Source organism: Ceratotherium simum, chromosome 24 (genome assembly GCF_057802395.1).
Source record: "Ceratotherium simum simum isolate JZ-2026a chromosome 24, ASM5780239v1, whole genome shotgun sequence".
NCBI classification, from domain to species: domain Eukaryota; kingdom Metazoa; phylum Chordata; class Mammalia; order Perissodactyla; family Rhinocerotidae; genus Ceratotherium; species Ceratotherium simum.
This window is the reverse complement of record NC_141923.1, coordinates 985,961-1,004,873: the sequence shown is the minus strand read 5'-3', so window position 1 is coordinate 1,004,873 and position 18,913 is coordinate 985,961. Positions and strand designations below refer to the sequence as shown.

General features: G+C 60.2%; 1 gene segment (V, D, J or C); it reads right to left on the bottom strand.

Annotated features, from left to right (window-relative positions):
* Positions 1–17,940, bottom strand: part of LOC101394837 (immunoglobulin heavy constant gamma 4-like) — a 270,309-nt gene extending 252,369 nt beyond the window's left edge. The window contains 4 exon segments of the C gene segment in view: positions 12,838–12,947; positions 16,670–16,813; positions 17,032–17,280; positions 17,866–17,940. Coding sequence covers positions 12,838–12,947; positions 16,670–16,813; positions 17,032–17,280; positions 17,866–17,940 — 578 coding nt within the window.
* Between the last annotated feature and the right edge of the window lie 973 nt (positions 17,941–18,913).

The window sequence follows — 18,913 nt, the reverse complement described above, 5'->3', positions numbered from 1 at the left end:
GGCCATGGGGGGCACCCCAAGTCCTTTTAGGGTCCAGACAGAGCTGGGCTGAGGCAGCTGCCTCAGAGGGAGGCCCCGTCTCCTGCTGGCGGTCTCACACAGTGGTCTGTGCCTGGGTCTGGATGAGGACTGGCCTGGGGTTTGGGTGTCCATTCCTGGAAGCTCCTCGTGTCTGAGTGTTCAGTGAGCATCCTCAGAGGGTCCCCCTGGAGGTCGAGTTTTGGGCAGGCCGAGATGGCCTCTGGGCTCTGGGGTGGACAGTCCAGCCAGGTCAGTCCCAGGGATATCGACATTTGGGTCCACCCCTCCTCCTGGAAGGAATGTTTCCAAAATCAACTTCAACCAGTCACCCCCGAAGGGGAGCCCCGCCCACCTTCCTGGTGACCAGTGAGCAGGACTCCAACCGGCTTGGGGCAGCTCACGGGGAACGGGTGGTGTGGGGTGTGGCGTGATGCTAGGTACGGGGTGGTTGGCTGTGTGGTTGTGTGGGGTACGGGGTGGTGTGAGTCTGGGGTATTATAGAGTATGGGGTGGGGAGGGTTACTGGGTGCTGTGGGTGGTGTGGATTGCACAGTGGTATGGGGTCGGGGTAATGAGGCAAAGTGGCCCAATGGCCACAGGGCGGGGGCAGTGACAGCTCACAGGGCCAGCCCCACCTTCGTGTTGTCTCTGTCCAGCCAGGGGTCTCACAGGTCCTTATGGAGTGGGGGCTCTGTGCTTTCCAGCTGTAGCCCCCATGTGTCCCAAGGGAGGGAACTTCCTGAGCTGCTGGCCAGATGCCAGTGTACGGTGGCCTTGGGACGTTTCTGGTCTGGGACAGCCAGCTGGGGTGCCCCTGGGAGGGCGGTCTGGCTGAGATTTGGGTGGCTTCAGCTCGTTGGTTTCACGATCTGATGGACTTGGACAGGGGCTTGGCGGTGGTAACCGCCACTGTGTCGGGGAAGTGTGGGGGTTGTGGGCCCTCTCTGCCATGTTGCAGCAGCAGGTTTGGGTCCCAGCTGCACTGCTGTGGGAGTCACCATTGATAAATAAATGGCAAGAAATGGGGTATATTGCAGTATATGAGGAAGCAATTTGGTGTAAAACTAATTCAGCCAGACCTTGTTTTTCCAAAAGGGCCTGATGTGGCCATTGAGCATGCGTTGTACATCTCCTTTAAACATTTACTATGTCCCCAAGACAAGAGTGATGCCCTTAAAGACAAGGATGTAACTTCCCTCACATTGGCATTTCCTTAAGGATAAGCATCTCTCCCTAGGCTAGGGATTGATTGCTGACCTGCTCTGCTCACCTTGTGACCATCCACCTCGAGATCTCTGACCTGCTGTGTTCACAGAATTGTGGAAATGCTGTGCCAGCAAAGCAATCTCGTGACTTCTGTAAAAGGGACATTCCTGTCATATGTGATACATACTCTTGGATGGTATATGAGCACTGTGCACACCCCACTGCTTTGGAGTGCTCCATTCCTTTGTGAAAGGACTCTCCTGGGCTATATGGTCCTCAGATCTGGTCATAATAAACTCACCCCAATTTTGATTTACAGATTGGTTATGGATTATTTGTGTTGACAACATACCTACGGGATGTGGCTCCATTCAAAATCCTGGGGACGAGGTCACTGCTTTGCGAGGGCAGGGCCCTGGCTCGGGCTGCGGGGATGGGGTTTTTGACATGTGCTGCGATGTGGTGGTTGTAATAAGCATATCCAGAATAGTCATACCACAGTGACACAGACCCATCCCCTAACCCCTCTGAGGGGTGGGGTGTGTGGGAACCTGGGATTTAGAGGCTGACCTGTGGACGGAGGCAGAGCCCCAGGGAGGCTGTGGGGTGGGCTCAGCATGGGTGTCCTGCTGGGAGCACAGGGAGACCCCTCCTGGGAGGGGGATGGCAACCATGCCAAGCTCTGTCCTGAGGTTCTATGGCTGTATGGGCTGGGTCTGTGCCCATTTTGAAACCCAACCCCACTGTGACGGTCTCTGGGTTGATAAATTGTCCCCAGACTGTGGATGGGTCACTGTGGGGCCAGTAGGTGCCTCCCACCCAGGAGGCCAGAGGTAGCAGCAGGCAGGAGCCATTATTCTTGCTGCTGCTGATCTGGGGCTCTGCATCCAAATTGTGCCCCTGGCCCTGTGAGGGGCACTGAAGGAACGGCACCAGCCTTTGCCCCACCTGGACATGGGACTCTGGCTATGCCTCCATCTGAGCACAGCCTCACTGGCCACCTCCCCTCGTCGTCCCCCTGTGGCTCTGTCCTGTCTAAAGCCTGCCTGGAATTCATGGCTGTGGTGACGGGAGACCTCAGTGATTCTCCAGGAGGCCTGCTCTTCCCTGGATGCAGCTTCAGGCCTGTCTGGTCCAGCAGAGCCTGAAGCAGGTGCAGGGGAGGAGGTGCAGGTGGAGGGGAGGATGTGCCGATGCAGGGGAGGCCCGGGTTAGGGGAGGACCAGATTTGAGGAGGCCCAGAAGTCTATGTTGCCCAACTCCACATCCCCTCTGCTCCACTTGCCTGGGGGTCACTGTTGGAGCACCGAGAGCCCCTGTGAGGGTGACATATCCTGGGGCAGCACAGGACCCCGCCTCTTGAGCACACACACCCCTCCTGAGCCCTTGCAGCTCCAGGCCTAGAGCACGGCCGAGTCTGAGCATCTCTAGGCCCCTCCCATGGTCTCTGGGCCTCGACTCCATGGTGAATGTGGGTGACTGACCTTCATCAGGCCCGCCAGCTCTGGTTTGTTCAGGGGCCTCTTCCCTCTGGAGCAGGGATGCTGGTCCATATCTAGTCCTCAGAATCACCTGGAGCTTCCAGAGAGTGCTGGCACCTGTTGGGCATCTCCAGAGCTGGGGTAGATGTTAGTTTTCCTTGAGTTCTCCAGGAGATCCTGAGCCAGAGAACTTGCTGAGACCCCTGTCCTGCTGGCCTATGTCCCTGAGTGTCTTCAGGCCTGGGGAGTGAGTCTTCCCTGGAATTCTGCCTCTTCCATACCTCAGTGTCCCTGCCCACAGCCATGCTGTGTCTTTGCCCTTTAGTTTCAGCGAGTGGCACTGCACCTGGTATCCCTGTCCACCTCTCTCGGGTGGCAGTGGCTGTGTCCATCCTGGCCTAGCCCTGCAGGGGATGGAAGCCTCAAGTCGAGGACAGAGTGCCCTTCCCAGCACGCCAGGCAGTAAGTTTGAAAGATACAATTACATCAGATTTAAAAAAAATCTCATTACAAAAGCGGGTCTGCACGTGGTGACAATTGGAGGAGACCAAGCACAGGGGAGGCTGCTCTCCTCCCTCTGTTCTCCTCACATCCCCCGCGCCCCTTGGAGATCTCAGGGTCCTTTGTGGTCTTATGTGTCCCTGGATTCCCTGTGCAAAGTCCCTTTCCCTTACCCCCTGCTGGCTGTCCCACCTCCTCTATGGGGTGGCAGGTGGTCCCCCTTTGCTTCTCTGGAGTCTCCTTTTCTGTTATAATCAGTGAGCTGCCCTCTGACCCCAGGGGAGAGATTTCTGGTCAGGATCCGGGTGTGTTTTGCTCCGGGGACGGACATGGCGGCCCCAGGAGACTGTGTTGGGTGGAGCTTTTGGACGGGGGCTGTGTCACTGTGGGGGTAGCAGGAACTACTACAACAGTATTGTCACAGTGACACACGCCCCCACAAAATCCTGCTGCCTGGCCCTGTGCCCACTCCACCCCTGCTGGCTTGTGCCAGATCTGCATGGACAGGGTGCATTTCCAGTGGTTTCTGCTCGGACACTTGGGGTGAGTGGAGGATGACCCGCTGGAGCCTCCACGGTCCAGAGGTGGCTCTGCATAGGGCCTCCTGCATTCACTGGCTGGCAAGCCCCGGGGGCAGGGCCCTGGTGTAGGAGTGGTTAGAGGCGGACCAGGAACATCCAGCTCTCCAGCGCTGACGGCCCTGGTGTCCACCGAGGCTGGTTGGTAGTGGGTTTCCTTAGCTTGGGCGTTCTGGCTGTTTCTGTTCTACTCTTTGGGCCCCTATCAGAAACTGTCCCTGGCGTGGCCAGTGAGGGTCTGCCTCCTCCACCCCTGATTTCTTCTCTGCTGGACTTTGTTGATGGGGCCGGTGTTCCAACCCACCAGGTTTTATTCAAGAGGCACCTGGGTCTGGCCAACTTCATCCTGAGAGGCCAGCTCCCAGTGGTGTGCACAAGGAGACACCCCACCTCTGCCCTCCATGCCTGCCTTGGAGGGGATCCCACCTGTACGGCACAGGTGTCTCCCTGGTCTGGGTGTCTCTGAGATCAACCTTCCTGGAAACTTTCATTTCCAGATGGCTCTGTCTGCCCCTTGGACAGGATTCCAGAGGTCCCGATGTGCCCGGTGGCTTCAGGGGGTGAGCAGAAGGGCTGGGTCCACCCTGGCAAGCCCAGGGAGGTGGATGCCTGGGTGAGTCCAGGGCCCGGCCTGCAGCCTTCAAGCCAGCTGTGGGTATTGTGCTTGGCCTGAGGGAGGGATGACCTGTGAGGGGCTTGGGGATGGCTTCTGCCGCCTGGGAGCCTAATGGTGTGGGCTCTGAGTTCACCAGGCCCTTGCCATCCAGGTCAGGCATTGACTCAGTGACCGTCAGGGGCATTACACGTGAGTGAAAGGGTGGAAACAGGTGCTTTCAGTCACTACTGACGGCAGGGACAGGGTGAGCTGCATCTGGGTTTGCACAGAGCACAGGGGTGAGTCAGAGGGAGAGTGAGGGGTGGGGGGGGGAGCGGGGCTCCCATGAGGGATCAGGAGCGTGGTCCATGTAGACCCCATGAGGCCGCTGTGTCCACTGGCCGGAAGGAAGAGTCGGCTCTTGTCCTCACAGAGACTGGGGGCTGAGGCCCATCCTTCCTGGTGATTCTGTCTCTGAGGAGCGGGTCTCAGTCTTGGATGGAGACGCTCCTGTGTTGTGGGGACACACGCACCTAAAAGGGAAGAGGCAGGATCTCAGGAAATGCTCTGAGGACAGGGCCGGGCTCTGTCAGGTGTTGGCTGGAACAATGGCAGATTCTCCCAGCAGTTGTGGGCTTTCTCAGCCCGACATTTTAGGGAGGCTGGGGTCGTGCTGGGGGTGCAGGCTTGGGCTGCTAGTAGCTGTGCTGGGGGGCAGTCGTCTCTTAGTGCAGCGGTCTGAATGGAGTCCCCTGGGCATGGGCTCTGAGATCTCGGTGGGCACACATGGGCACAGCACGGCTGCCATGAGAGGCCTCGGGTTCCAGGCTTCAGGGGTCCAGGACTCTGGGAGGGGGCATTGCTGGAGGACTGGGTTGTGGGCGGGACCTCGGAGGGGTTTGCTGAGGGTTCCCAGGGCCGAGGGCAGGCAGGGCTGACCCTCAAGCCCTTTGGGGAACAGTTGTCATGAGGACAGATGGCTCTCAGGTGTGGGTGTGCCGTGTAATGTAGTGTGAGGGACACGTCCCAGCCCTGGGGTCTCTGAGGCTGGTGGAGCCGCCATTGGGTTCTTGGGTTGGGCGCCAGGATAGATGCCGGGTCCTCAGTGCAGGTTGGACAGGCGGTGTGGGTGGGCCGGCTCCTCCGAGGGGCTTTCCCTGGAGAGACTCGCTGTGGTGGATATCTAGCATGGTGCGCCTCCTGGCAGTGACCTCAGTGAGACACCCCTTACTGAGAGCCTGCACAACCCGGCTCCTGAGGAAGAGGCCCCTGGAGCCTTCTGGGCTAGGCCATGAACGGCACCCATCTGCCCCGGATCAGTAGCAGATTTTAGGTGCTCCCGCTCCGTGTGAATACTCATCCACCTCTGCCATGGGGCGAGTTCCTATTCAGCTGAGCACAGGCCCAGCTCCAGTGTCCACTCCTGTCAGTCTCCCTGGGCACCTCTGGGGTCCTCCTGGGAGCTTGACCTCTGATGGTTTGGCCGGCGCAGACTCTCTCCTCCCTGATTCCTCCGCTCCCTCCTTTGGTGGGTGGTGTGAGAGCAGGGTGGTTTCCACGAGCTTGCCAGTCTCTAGGCATGTGGCTGTGGGTTCAGCATGGTCACCTCAGAGCCCTTTGAAGCCCCCCAGACATGAGCCCATGGGCTGAGTGGTTCGGACCAGCCCCTCCTGGTCGTGAACCCCGTGGCCCCCGCAGGTTTTTGCTGCGGGATCTGTCACTGTGGGTGTAGCCGTATTCATCATAGTCACACAGTAGGATGGTCCTTGACAAAAAGCCCCGCGGGGTGCAGGGAGTCCCTCCATACTGGAGGCTCCTGGCCCCCAACTGAAGTGGTGGGCAGAAGCAACCTCTGGGGGATCGGACACTGGGGCTGGAGCTGGGCCTGTACTTTGGGCCGTGGGGGGCAGCCCACGTCTGTTTAGGGTCCAGGCAGAGCTGGGCTGAGGGGCTGCCCCAGAAGACCGCCCAGTGTCCTGCTGGTGGTCTCACCCAGGATCACAGTCCATGTCTGGATCCGGCCAGGGACTGGTCTGGGGGAGGGTGTCCATTCTTGGAAGCTCCTCATGTCCGAGTGTGGAGTGAGGATTCTCGGGGATGTTGGTTTGGGCCAGGCAGAGAGGGCCACTGGGCTCTGGGGTGGACGGTCCAGTCAGACCAGTCCCCGAGATATGGGCACATGGGTCCACCCCTCCACCTAGAGGGAACATTTCTAAATTCAAATTTAATCAACTGCCTGTAAAGGGGAGCCCCTCTGACTGTCCTGATACCCGATGGCAGGGCCCCAACTCGCTTGGTGCTGGGCATGGGGAACAGGTGGTGTGGAGTGTGCCGTGGTGTGGGGTGTGGGCTAGTGTGAGGACTCAGTGCTGTTGAGTGTGGGTGGTGTGGGGCACACAGGGATGTGGGGGACAGGTGGTGTGGCCTGGTGGCCCATTGGCCACAGGGTGGGGGCAGTGCCAGCTCACAGGGGCCAGCCCCACCTCCGTGTTGTCCCTGCCCAGCCAGGGGGGCTCACAGGTCCTTGCAGAGTGGGGTCTCTGTGCCTCCCAACCCTGACCCCTATGTGTCCCTAGGCAGGGTGCTTCCTGAGCTGCTGGCAAGATGCCAGTAGACGGTGGCCTTGTGACCCTCCTGGTCTGGGTGGGCCAGCAGGGGTGCCCCTCGGAGGGAGGTTGGGCTGAAATTTGGGTGGTTCTGGCTCGTTGGTTTCACGATCTGATGGACTAGGACAGGAGCCTGGTGGCGACCGCCACCAAGTTGGGGAAGCACGGGGGGCTGTGGGCTGCCCCTGTCCTGTGCTCCCAGAGGGTTTGGGTTCCGGCTGCACTGCTGTGGCAGTCACCACACCCCTGGGACGTGGCCTCATTCAGCATTCTGGAGACGGAATCACTGCCTCGGAAGGCAGGGCGGAAGCTCGGGCTGCAGGGACGGGGTTTTTGATGGGCGCTGTGACGCTGTGGCCATAGTAAATAGAACCATCATAGTAATCCCACAGTGACACAGACCCAACCCCAAACCCCTCCGAGGGGTGGGTTGGGTGGGAATCGGGGATGGAGGAACTGACCTGTGGACGGAGGCAGAGGCCAGGAGGCCAGAGGTGGCAGCAGGCAGGAGTCATTATTCTTGTTGCCACTGTCTATGGGACTCTGGCTCTAAATTCTGCCGCAGGTCCTGTGAGGGCCACTGAGGGAACGGCAGCAGCCTTAGCTCCAGCTGGTCACAGGCCTCTGGCTCTGCCTCGGGTCAAGCATGGCCTCCCTGGCCATCTCCTTTACTGTTCACTTGTGCCTCTGTCTAGTCTAAAGCCTTTGGGGAATTCACGGCCGTGGAGATGGGAGACCTCAGTGATTCTCCAGGAGGCCTGCTCTTCCCTGGATGCAGCTTCAGCCCTTCTGGTCCAGCAGGGCCTGAAGCAGGTGCAGGGGAGGAGGTGCAGGTGCAGGGGAGGAGGTGCAGGTGCAGGGGAGGAGGCCTAGGTGTAGTGAGGCCCAGGTGTGGGGAGGCACATGTGTCTCTCCTGCGCAAAACCACATCCCCTCGGCTCTACGTTCCTGGGGGTCCCTGCTGCAGGATCCAGAGCCCTTGAGGGGGACGTTTGCTGGGGCTGCACAGCGCCCTGCCTCCCGAGCACACACGTCCCTCCTGAACCCTCGCGGCTCCAGGCCTGGAGCACGGCCGAGTCTGAGCCTCTTTAGGCCCCTCCGTGGCCTCTGGGCCTCGACTCCCTGGTGAATGTGGGTGACTGACCATTGTCAGGCCCGCCAGCTCTGGTTTATTTAGGGACCTCTTCCTTCTAGAAGAGAATAGCTGGTACCTATCTATTCCCCCTCAGAACCACCCGGAGCTTCTCGAGAGTGCAGGAATCTGTGGGAGATGCCGGGCTCAGTGTTGACTTCTGTGGGGGGTGCCCAGGGCTGCAGTAGATCCCTAGGAGATCCTGGAGCCAGAGGGCTGGCCCTTTGCTAGGACACTGCCCTGCAGGCCCATTTACCCGAGGGTCTTCAGGCCTGGGGAACGAGTCTTCTTCAAAATTCTGCCTCCTCCATACCTGGTGTCCCTGCCCAGGGCCAGGCTGTCTTAGCTCTACAGTCTCAACGGGTGTTGCTGCTGGGACCCTAGCCCGTGTCGCCTGGGTGGTGGTGGTGGCTGTATGTAGCCTGGTCCAGCCCCACATGGGGCCGAAGCCGCAGGTCCAGGACCTGGTAACCTTCCCGGCACCGCCAGGAGTTAAGTTTTAAAGATACATTTACATCAGAAATAAAAAACTTCTCATTACCAACAGGTGTCTGACTTGGCGACAATTTGAGGAGAGAAAGGACAAGGAGGCCGCTCTCCATCCCACCGCTCTCCTCACGCCCCCCTCAGGCCCCCCGGGCACTCCCCACAGATCTCAGGCCCCCTCATGGTCTTAGGTGTCCCTCCTGGATTCCCTGTGCGACGTCCCTTACCCCCTGCCTGCTGTCCCACCTCCTCTATGGGGCAGCGGGAGGTCCCCCTTTGCTTCTCTGGAGTGTCCTTTTCTATCATAATCAGTGAGCTGCCTTCTGACTCCGCGGGTCATTTCTGGTCAGGAGTCTGGTGTGTTTTGCTCGGGGCCATACACGGTGGCCCTGGGGAGCCTGTGTTGGGTGGAGCTTTTGGACCGGGCTGTGTCACTGTGGGAGTATCAGGAACTACTATCATAGTACTGTCACGGTGACACACACCCCCACAATATCCTCCCTCCAGGCCCTGTGCCTTCTCTACCCCTGCTGGCTTAGGAGGACTCTGTGGGGACAGCATGTGTTTCCAGTGGTTTCTGCTCTGAAACTCGGTGTGATTGGGGGATGACCCGGTTGAGCCTCCATGGTCCAGAGGGCCTCTGAGTTCACTGGCTGGCAAGCCCCGGGGGCTCGGTCCTGGTATAGGAGCGGGGTTTGTGGTAGATGAGGAACACGCAGCTCTCCAGCGCAGGCAGCCCTGGATGCACCTTGGCCCACATCGTGGCTAGTTTCCCTGGATTGTGGGTTCGGGCTATTTTGGTTCTTCCCTCTGGGCCCCTCTCAGAAACTGTCCCTGGCGTGGCCAGCAAGAGCCTGCCTCCACCACACCTGGTCTCGTCTCTGCTGGAATTTGCCGATGGGTCTGGTATTCTAACTTCTGAGGTTTCAGGTGGACCTGGCTTGGGCACGACAGACTTCATCCTGCGAGGCCATCTCCCAGCGGTGGGCGTGAGGAGACTCCCCATCTCTTCCCTCAGCGGCTGCCTCGGCGGGGCCCCCACCCCACTGCACAGGTGTTTCCCTGGTCTGGGTGTCTCTGAGATCAACCTTCCTGGACACTTTCATTCCCCGGCTCCAGCTCTGTGTGAACGTGGACTTCCTCCCCAGAGACTCTCATGGTCCCCCGCCACCACCATGGCACCTCCTGCCGAGGACACCTCCTGTGCTAAGATGGCCTCAGTCTTCATCCTGGGAGTCAGAGCCAGGCTGCCCATTGTCTTCAGCGCTGCCCTCCCGAGGGGTAAGGGGGGTCCCAGACCGGCTGCAGTGAGGGCTCCTGACCAGCCCCGTGCCTCCTGGGGGAGAGCAGTTTGTCTGGGGCCCCCCCACAGAAACCATGAGTTGGATGCCCAGGTGAGTTCTGGGCCCAACCTGCAGCCTTTGAGCCAGCCATGGGGACAGCCTGCATTTTCAGTGGTTTCTGCTGTGACACTCGGGGTGAGTCGGGGGTGACCTGCCCGAGCCTCCACTGGCCCAGAGGTGGCTCTACACAGGGCCTCCTGTGTTTTCTGGCTGGCGAGCCCCAGGGTCATGGCCCTGGTGTAGGAGGGCATTTGTGGTGGACGAGGAACACCCGGCTCACCAGTGCAGGCGGCCCTGCTGTGCACCGCTGCCCTTGTGGTGGCTTGTTTCCCCGGCTTGGGGGTCTCTCTGTTTCAGTTCTTCCATCTGCCCCTCTCAGAAACTGTCCCTGGCATGACCAGCGAGGGTCCTCTTCCCCCGCCCCCGATCACCTCTCCTCTGGAATTTGCCAGTGCGTCTGGTGTTTTAACTGTTGAGGTTTCCAGAGGACTTCACCCTGAGAGGCTGGCTCCCAGCGGTGGGCACGAGAAGACTCCTAACCTCTTTCTTTCCCTGGCTCTGGGTGAGCATGGACTTCCTCCCCAGAAACTCTCGTGCGTTTCCCAACCACCCGAAGGCACCTCCTGCCGAGGGCACCTCCTGTGCTCAGAGGACCTCAGCCTTTGTCCTGGGAGCTGGAGCCCGGGCTCCCTGCTGTCCTCAGTGCTGCCCTCCCGAGGGGCAAGGGGGTTCCCATAGCAGCTGCAGTGAGGTCTACTGGCCAGATGGCTGTGTCTGCCTCTTTGAACAGGTTTCCAGAGCTCCTCATTTGTCCTGTGTCTTCGAGGGATGAGCAGGTGGGCGGGGGCCGCCCTCCCCAGGCCCAAAGAGGTGGATGCCCAGTTGAGCGTGGTGGTCTGCCTGCAGTCTTCTAGCTGGCTGTGGGGACTGTGCTTGGCCTGAAGGGGGTGGCTGGTGAGGGGCTCGGGGTTGGCCTCTGCCACCTGGGATCCTAATAGCCTGGGATCCTAGTTCACTGGGACCTCGCTGTCCAGGTCAGGCGTTCACTCAGTGGCCGTCAGGGGCCTTCTATGTGATTTAAATGGTGGAAACAGGTTCTTTCAGTCACTACTGATGGCAGGGACAGGATGAGCTGCATCCGGGTTTGCACAGAGGACAGGGGAGTGTCAGAGGGAGAGTGAGGGGCAGGGAGTGGGGAGCGGGGCTCCCGTGTGGGATTAGGAAGGGTGGTCTGTGTAAACCCCACGAGGCTGCTGTGTCCACTGGCTGGCAATGAAGAGTCAGCTCCTGTCCTCACAGAGACTGGGGGCCGAGGACCATCCTTCCTGGTGATTCCATTTCTGAGGAGCAGGTCTCAGTCCTGAATGGAGACACTCCTGGGTTGTAGGGACACATACACCTTAACCGGCAGAGGCAGATTCACAGGAAACGCTCCAAGGATGGGGCTGGGCTGTGTCAGGTGTTGGCTGGAACCAATGGCAGATTCTCCAGGCAGTGCTGGGCTTTCTCAGGCTGGGATTTAGAGGGGCTGGGGTCTTCCTGGGGATGCAGGCTTGGGCTACTGAAGCCATGCTGCGGGGTGGTCATCTCTTGGTACAGGGGTCTGGACGGAGTCTCCCGTGCCTGGGCTCTGGGATCTCGGTGGGCACGCATGGGTACAGCATGGCTGTCACGAGAGGCCTCGGGTTCTAGCCTTCAGGGTTCTGGGACTCTGGGAGGGGCCGTTGCAGGAGGATTGAGCTGTGTGCGGGAACTCGGAGGAGTTTACTGAGGGGCTCGCAGGGCTGAGGGCAGGCAGGGCTGACCCTCAAGCTCTTTGGGGAATAGTTGTCACCAGGACGGATGACACTCCAGTGTGGGTGTGCCATGTAGTTGTAGTGTGAGGGACACGTCCCAGCTCTGGTGTCTCTGAGGCTGGGGGACTCGCTACTGTGTTCTTGGGGGCGGGCGCCTTGTTAGAGGCCAGGTCCTGAGTGTAGGGTGGGCAGGAGGTGTGAGTGGTCTGGCTCCTCTGAGTGGCTTTCCCTGGAGAGACTCACTGTGGCGGATATCTAGCATGGTGCGCCTCCTGGCCATGACCTCAGAGAGATACCCTGTGACCGAGACCCTGCACAACCCCGTCCTGGGGGAGAGGCCCCTGGAGCCCTCTCGGGCCAGGATAGTAACCAGACCCACCTGCCCCAGGATCGGCGGCAGACTTGAAGTGCTCCCGCCCCCTGTGCACCCTGCCCAGCCTTTCTCATCGGGCGAGCTCCTATGCTTCCGAGCACAGGCCCAGCCCCAGCGTCCGCTCCTGTCAGCCTCCCGAGGGCCTCTGATGTCCTGTTAGGAGCTGACCTCTGATGCTTTGCCCGGTGCAGACTCTGTCCCTCCTGATTCCTTTGTCTGGTGGTGTTGAGAGCCAGGGCGGTCTCTGCCAGCTTGCCAGGCTCTGGGTGTGTGGCTGTGAGGTCAATGTGGTCACCTCAGAGCCTTTGAGGCCCCCAAGAGGGTGAAGGCTGTGCCTGGACACAAGTCTATCGGCTGAGTTATTGGGAGAGGCCCTGGAGGCCGAGGGTCTGGGTTCTGAGCCTGGGGAGCAGACCCTCCTGCCTTGAGGCCCCAAGGATCCCTGCAGGTTTTTGCCACCACATCTGTCACTGTGGTCATCGTTGTAGTCATCATAGTAATGCAATAGTAAGGTCCTTGACAAAAAGCCCAGTGTGTGGCAGGAGGGGCCCCTCCCTGGCCGAGGCCCCTTGCCCCCGCTGTAGGGCTGGGAAGAAGCAAGCCTCCATGGGAGGGGGCCTAGGGGCCATGGGGGCATCCCGAATCATTTTACGCTCCAGGCAGAGCTAGGGTACGGGGCTGCCCCAGAGGGCGGCCCCATCTCGTGCAGGCAGTCTCACCTAGGATCAGGGTCTGCATCCAGATCCAGGCGAGGACTGCTATGCGGGAGGGTGTCCATTCCTGGCAGCTCCTTGTGTCTGAGTGTATAGTGAGGGTCCTCGGTGGGCCCCTGGGGAGGTCGGGTTTGGGACAGGCTGAGAGGGCCCCTGGGCTCTAGGGTGGACGGTCCAGCCAGACCAGTCCAGGGATGTGAGCACATGGGTCCCCCCCATCCTCCTGGAAGGATGTTTTCAAAATTCAAATTGAATCAGCTGCCCCTGAAGGGGAGCCCCGCCCACCTTCCTGGTACCCAGAGGGCAGGGCCCCAACCTGCCTGGGGTTGTGCATGTGTGACAGGTGGTGTGGAGTGTGCAGTGCTGTGGGGTACTGGGCGGTGTGGGTGTGGGGTCCTGCAAGGTGTGCCGTGGTGTGGGATGTGGGTGTTGTGGGGCTCATGGTGGTGTGGAATACCGGTGGTGTGGTCTAGTAGCCCAATGACCACAGGGAGGGGGCAGTGCCAGCTCACAGGGGCCAGCCCCACCTTTGTGTTGTCCCTGCCCAGCCAGAGGGGCTCACAGGTCCTCGTAGAGTGGGGTCTTATTGCCTTCCAGCCCTGGTCCCCAAGTATCCTGTGGGAGGCAGCTTCCCGAGCTGTTGGCCAGATGCCAGCAGACAGTGGCTGTGTGACCCTCCTGGTCTGGGAGGTCCAGCAGGGGTGCCCCTCAGAGGGGGGTCAGGATGAGATTTGGGTGGTTCCGGCTCGTTGGTTTCACGGTCTGATGGACTTGGACAGAAGCCTGGTGGTGGCCACCACCGCCGAGTCGGGGAAGCCTGGGAGGTTGTGGGCTGTCCCTGTGCCTGTCTCCCCAGAGGGTTAGGGTTGTGGCTTCACTGCTGTGGGAGTCACCACACCCAGGGGATGTGGCCCTGTTCAGAATCCTGGGGACGGTGTCATTGCCTCAGAAGGCAGGGCAGAAGGTTGGGTTGAAGGGATGGAGTTTTTGATGGGTGCTGTGACACTGTGTCCATAATAACCAGAACTAGAATAGTTATCCCACAGTGACACAGACCCAACCCCAAACCCCTCTGAGGGGTGGGGTGGGTGGGAATTAGGGATGGAGGGGATGACCTGTGGACGGAAGCAGAGCCCAGGAGGCCAGAGGTGGCAGCAGGCGGGAGCCATTATTCTTGCTGCTGCTGATCCTTGGACTCTGGCTCCAAATTGTGCTCCAGGTCCTGTGAGGGCCACTGAGGGAACTGCAGCAGCCTTGGCTCCACCTGGTCACAGGCCTCTGCCTCTGGCTTGGGTCAAGCACGGCTGAGTCTGAGGCTCTTTAGGCCCCTGAGTGGCCTCTGGGCCTCGACTCCATGGTGAATGTGTGTGACTGACCATCACCAGCCCTGCCAGCTCTGGTTTGTTCAAGGGTCTTTTCCATCTTGGGCAGGGACTCTGGTCCATATCTAGTCCCCAATCAGAATGACTTTCTAGAGAGTGCTGGCACCTTCCAGGGGTTCCCTGTGTCAATGTTGATGTTTGCTTTTCTCTAGTTCCCCAGGAGAGCCGGGAGTATCTGGCTTTTTGCTGGGATCCCTGTCTGCCGGCCCATGTCTCCGAGGGTCCTCAGGCCTGGGGAGCGAGTCTTTCTCGGGATTCTGCTTCCTCTGTACCTGTTGTCCCTACCTAGGGCCGTGGTGTGTCTTTTCTCTTTACTCTCAGTGGTGGCCCTGCTCCTGGGACCCTGGCCCACGTCCTCTGGGTGGCAGGTGGGAGGTGGCATATAGTGGTGTAGAGCCGGGGCCAGCCCCACAGTGGGCAGAAGCCACAGGTCCAGGACCTGGTGCCCTTCCCAGCACCGCCAGGTGATAAGTTTTAAAGATACATGAACATCATATTTTTAAAAACCTGTTTACAAACGTGTGTCTGCACTTGGTGACAATTTGAGGAGACAAAGCACAGGGGAGGCCGCTCTCCTCATGCCCTCCGGGCCCCCCTGCTCAGAGAACTCAGACCCTCGTATGGTCTTAGGTGTCTCTTCAGGATTCCCTGTGCAAAGTCCGAGGCCCCCTGCCTGCTGTCCCACCTCCTCTATGGGGCCGGCAGGAGGTCCCCCTTTGCTTCTCTGGGGTCTCCTTTTCTTTATAATCAGTGAGCTGCCCTCTGACCTAGGGGGAGAGATTTCTGATCAGGAGCCCCGTGTGTTTTGCTCAAGGATGGACACAGTGGCCACGGGAGCCTGTGCTGGGTGGAGGTTTTGGATGGGGCTGGGTCACTGTGGTCGTAGCAGTAACTACCACTACAGTACTGTCACGGTAACACACGTTCCCACAAAATCCATCTGCCTGGCCCTGTGCCCTCTCTACTCCTGCTGGCTCAGGGCTGGCTTGGGGCAGACAGCCTGCGTTTCCAGTGGTGTCTGCTCTGAACCTCAGGGTGAGTGGGGGATGAGCCGGTGGAGCCACTGTAAGTCCAGGGGCAGCTCTGCACAGGGCCTCCTGCGTTCACTGGCTGGCGACCCTCGGGGGCACAGTCCTGGTGTAGGAGGGGGTTGGTGTTGGACGAGGAACACAGGTCTTTCAGTCATTGCTGTTGGCAGGGACAGGGTGAGCGGCATTTGGTTTTGCATAGAGCACAGGGGCGTGTCAGAGGGAGAGTGAGGGGGAGGGAGGGGGGAGTGGGGCTCCTGTGGGGGATCACGAAGGGTAGTCTGTGTAGACCGCACGAGGCCGCTGTGTCTGCTGGCCGGTTTGAAGAGTCAGCTCCTGTCCTCACAGAGACTGGGGGCCTGAGGCCCATCCTTGCTGGTGATTCTGTCTCCGAGGAGCAGGTCTCAGTCCTGGATGGAGATGCTCCTGGGTTGTGGGGACACATGCACCTCAAAGGGCAGAGGCGGGGTCTCAGGAAATGCTCCAAGGACGGGGCCGGGCTGTGTCAGCTGTCTGCTACAACCAATGGCAGATTCTCCTGGCAGCACTGGGATTTATCAGCCCAGCCTTTTACGGGGGTTCGAGTCTCCCTTGGCATGCAGGCTTGGGCTGCCAGCAGCCATGGTGGGGGGCGATCGTCTCTTGGTGCTGAGGTCTGGACAGAGTCCGGTGCCTGGGCTCTGGCATCTCAGTGTGCATGCAGGAATGGGCACAGCACGGCTGTCACGAATGGCCTCTGGTTCCAGCCTTGAGGGGTCCAGGGCTCTTTGAGTGGTCTTTGCAGGAGGACCCAGCTGTCTGCGGGACCTTGGAGGGGTTTATTGAGGGGCTCCCAGGTCCGAAGGCAGGCAGGGCTGAACCTCAAGCTCTTTGGGGAAAAGTTGTCACCAAGACAGATGACAACTCAAGTGTGGGTGTGCTGTGTAGTTGTAGTGTGAAGGACGTGTCCCAGAACTGCGGACTCTGACACCGGTGCAGCCGCCACTGCATTCTCAGGGGTGGGCCCCTGGTTAGAGGCCAGGTCCTCAGTGTGGGTTTGGGCAGGAGGTATGGGTGGGCTGGCTCCTCTGAGGGGCTTTCCCTGGAGAGACTCACTGTGGCGGATAGTGCGCACTAGCATAGTGCGCCTCCTGGCCATGAGCTCAGTGAGACACCCCTTGACTGAGGGGGCCTGCACAACCCGCTCCCGGGGGAGAGGCCCCGGGAGTCCTCTTGAGTTAGACCAGGAAGGAGACCCACCTTCCCTGGGTTCGGCAGCAGACTGGGAGGTGCTCCCACCCCTATGAACCCTGCCTAGCCTATATTATCCGGTGAGCTCCTGTGTAGCTGAGCACAGGCCCAGCCCCAGCGTTTGCTCCTATCAGCCTCCCTGGGCACCTCTGGAGGTCCTGTTGAGAGCTTGACCTCTGACATCTGCCCGGCACATACTCTGTCCTTCCTGATTCCTTTGGCCGGTGGTGTGGAGAGCAGGGCCATTCCTGCCAGCTTGCGGGGCTCTGGGCATGCGGCTGTGGGGTCAGTGTGGTCACCTCTGAGCCCTTGGAAGCCTCCAGGTGCAGGTGTAGTCTGTGCCTGGACAAAAGCCCATGCGCTGAGTGGGTGGGAGTGGCCCTGGAGGCTGAGGGTCTGGGTTCTGAGCCTTGGGAGCCTCCTGTCCCGGCCTTGAGGCCCCGGGAATCCCAGCAGGTTTTTGCTGCTGGATCAGTCACTGTTGTAGTCGCTGGAGTCATATTTACACAGCAGGAAGGTCCTTGACAAGAAGCCCTGTGCGTGGCAGCAGTGCCCCACACGCTAGAGGCCACTGGTCCTCCACTGAAGGTGTCGGCAGAAGCAACTTTCAGGGTATCAGGCACTGGGGCGGGAGCTGGGCCTGTACTTGGGGTGATGCGGGCACCCCACGTCCTTTTATGATCCAGGCAGAGCTGGGCTGAGGGGCTGCTGTAGAGGTCATCCCCGTCTCCTGCGGTGGTCTCATACAAGCTCAGGGTCTGTGTCTGGATCAGGCTGAGGACTGGCTTGGGCTTTATTCCTGGAAGCTCCTTGTGTCAGAGTCTGCAGTGAGGGTCCTTGGTGGGCCCCCCTGGAGGTCGGGTTTGGACCAGGCCAAGATGGCTGGGGGGAATCTGCAGTGGACGGTCCAGCCAGGTTAGTCCCAGGGACGTGGGCCCTGGGTCCACCCCTCCTCCTGGAGGAAACATTTCCAAAGTCAAAATCAATGAGCTGCCCCTGAAGGGGAGCCTCTCCCACCTTCTTGGTACCCAGAGGGCTGGCCCGCAACCTGCTTGGGGCAGCGCGTGGGGAACGGGTGGTGTGGGGTGTGGCCCGGTGTGGGGTACCGGGTGTGTAGAGTATGGAGAGCTGTGGGGTGTGTGGGGTGTGGGATTTGGTCTAGTGTGGGTTGGTCTAGGGTCCAAGGTGCTGTGGAGTGTGGGGGATGTGCGGTGTGTGGTGATGTGAGGTATGGGGTTTGTGGGGTGCACAGTGGTGTGGGATGTGGGGGTGGGGTGGGGTGTAGGGTGTGTGAGCAGCATGGGTCACACAGTGGCGTGGGGAACTGGGGTGTGGCCAGCAGGCCCAATGGCCACAGGGCAGGTGTAGTACTGGCTCACAGGGGCCAACCCCACCTTCGTGTTGTCCCTGCCCATCTGGGGGGGCTCACAGGTCCTCGTAGAGTGGGGTCTCTTGTGCCTTCGAGCCATCGCCGCACCTGTCCCGAGGGAGGGAGCTCCCAGAGCCGCTGGCTGGATGCCAGTGGACGGTGGCCTTGGGGCCTTCCAGCTCTGGGTGGGCCAGCAGGAGTGCCCCTCAGAGGGTGGTCTGGCTGAGATTTGGGCAGTTCTGGCTCGCTGGTTTCACGGTCTGATGGACTTGGACAGGAGCCTGTTGGCAACTGCCACCGAGCTAGGGAAGTGCGGGGTGTGGGCCGTCCTTGTCCTGAGGCCCCAGCGGCTTGGGTTCCGGCTGCACTGCTGTGGGAGTCTGACCCCCCACCTCCCCAGGACGTGGCCCTGTTTAGAACCCGGGGGACAGCTTCACTGCCTCGTAAGGGCAGGGCTGAGGCTTGAGCTGTGGGGACGGGGTGTTTGATGGGTGCTCTGAGCTCTGGGCATAATAAGCGCATCAAAATCCGCTACAATCATACCACAGTGACACATACCCACCCCCTAGCCCCTCCGAGGGGCGGGGTGAGTAGGAACCCCACCAGCCTTTGGACAGATGCCTCTGGATGTGCCTTGGGCCGAGCACAACCACACTGGCCATCTCCCCTTGCGTCACCTAGTGAGCTGTGTGTCGTCTAAAGTCTGTGTGGAATTCACGGCCGTGGAGATGGGAGACCTCAGTCATTCTCCAGGAGGCCTGCTCTTCCCTGGATGCAGCTTCAGTCCTGTCTGGTCCAGCAGGTGCAGGGGAGGAGGTGCAGGGTGCAGGGGAGGCCCAGGTGTAAGGAGGCCCCGGTGTCTGTCCTGCGTGAACCCACATCTCCTCTGCTCCGCCCGCCTGGGGGTCCCTTCTGGAGCACCCAGAGCCCTGTGAGGGGAATGTTTGCTGGGGCAGCACAAGACCCTGCCTCCCGAGCACACACGGCCCTCCTGAGCCCTCACAGCTCCAGGCCTGGAGCACAGCTGAGTCTGAGCCCTTTAGGCCCCTGAGGGGCCTCTGGGCCTCAACTCC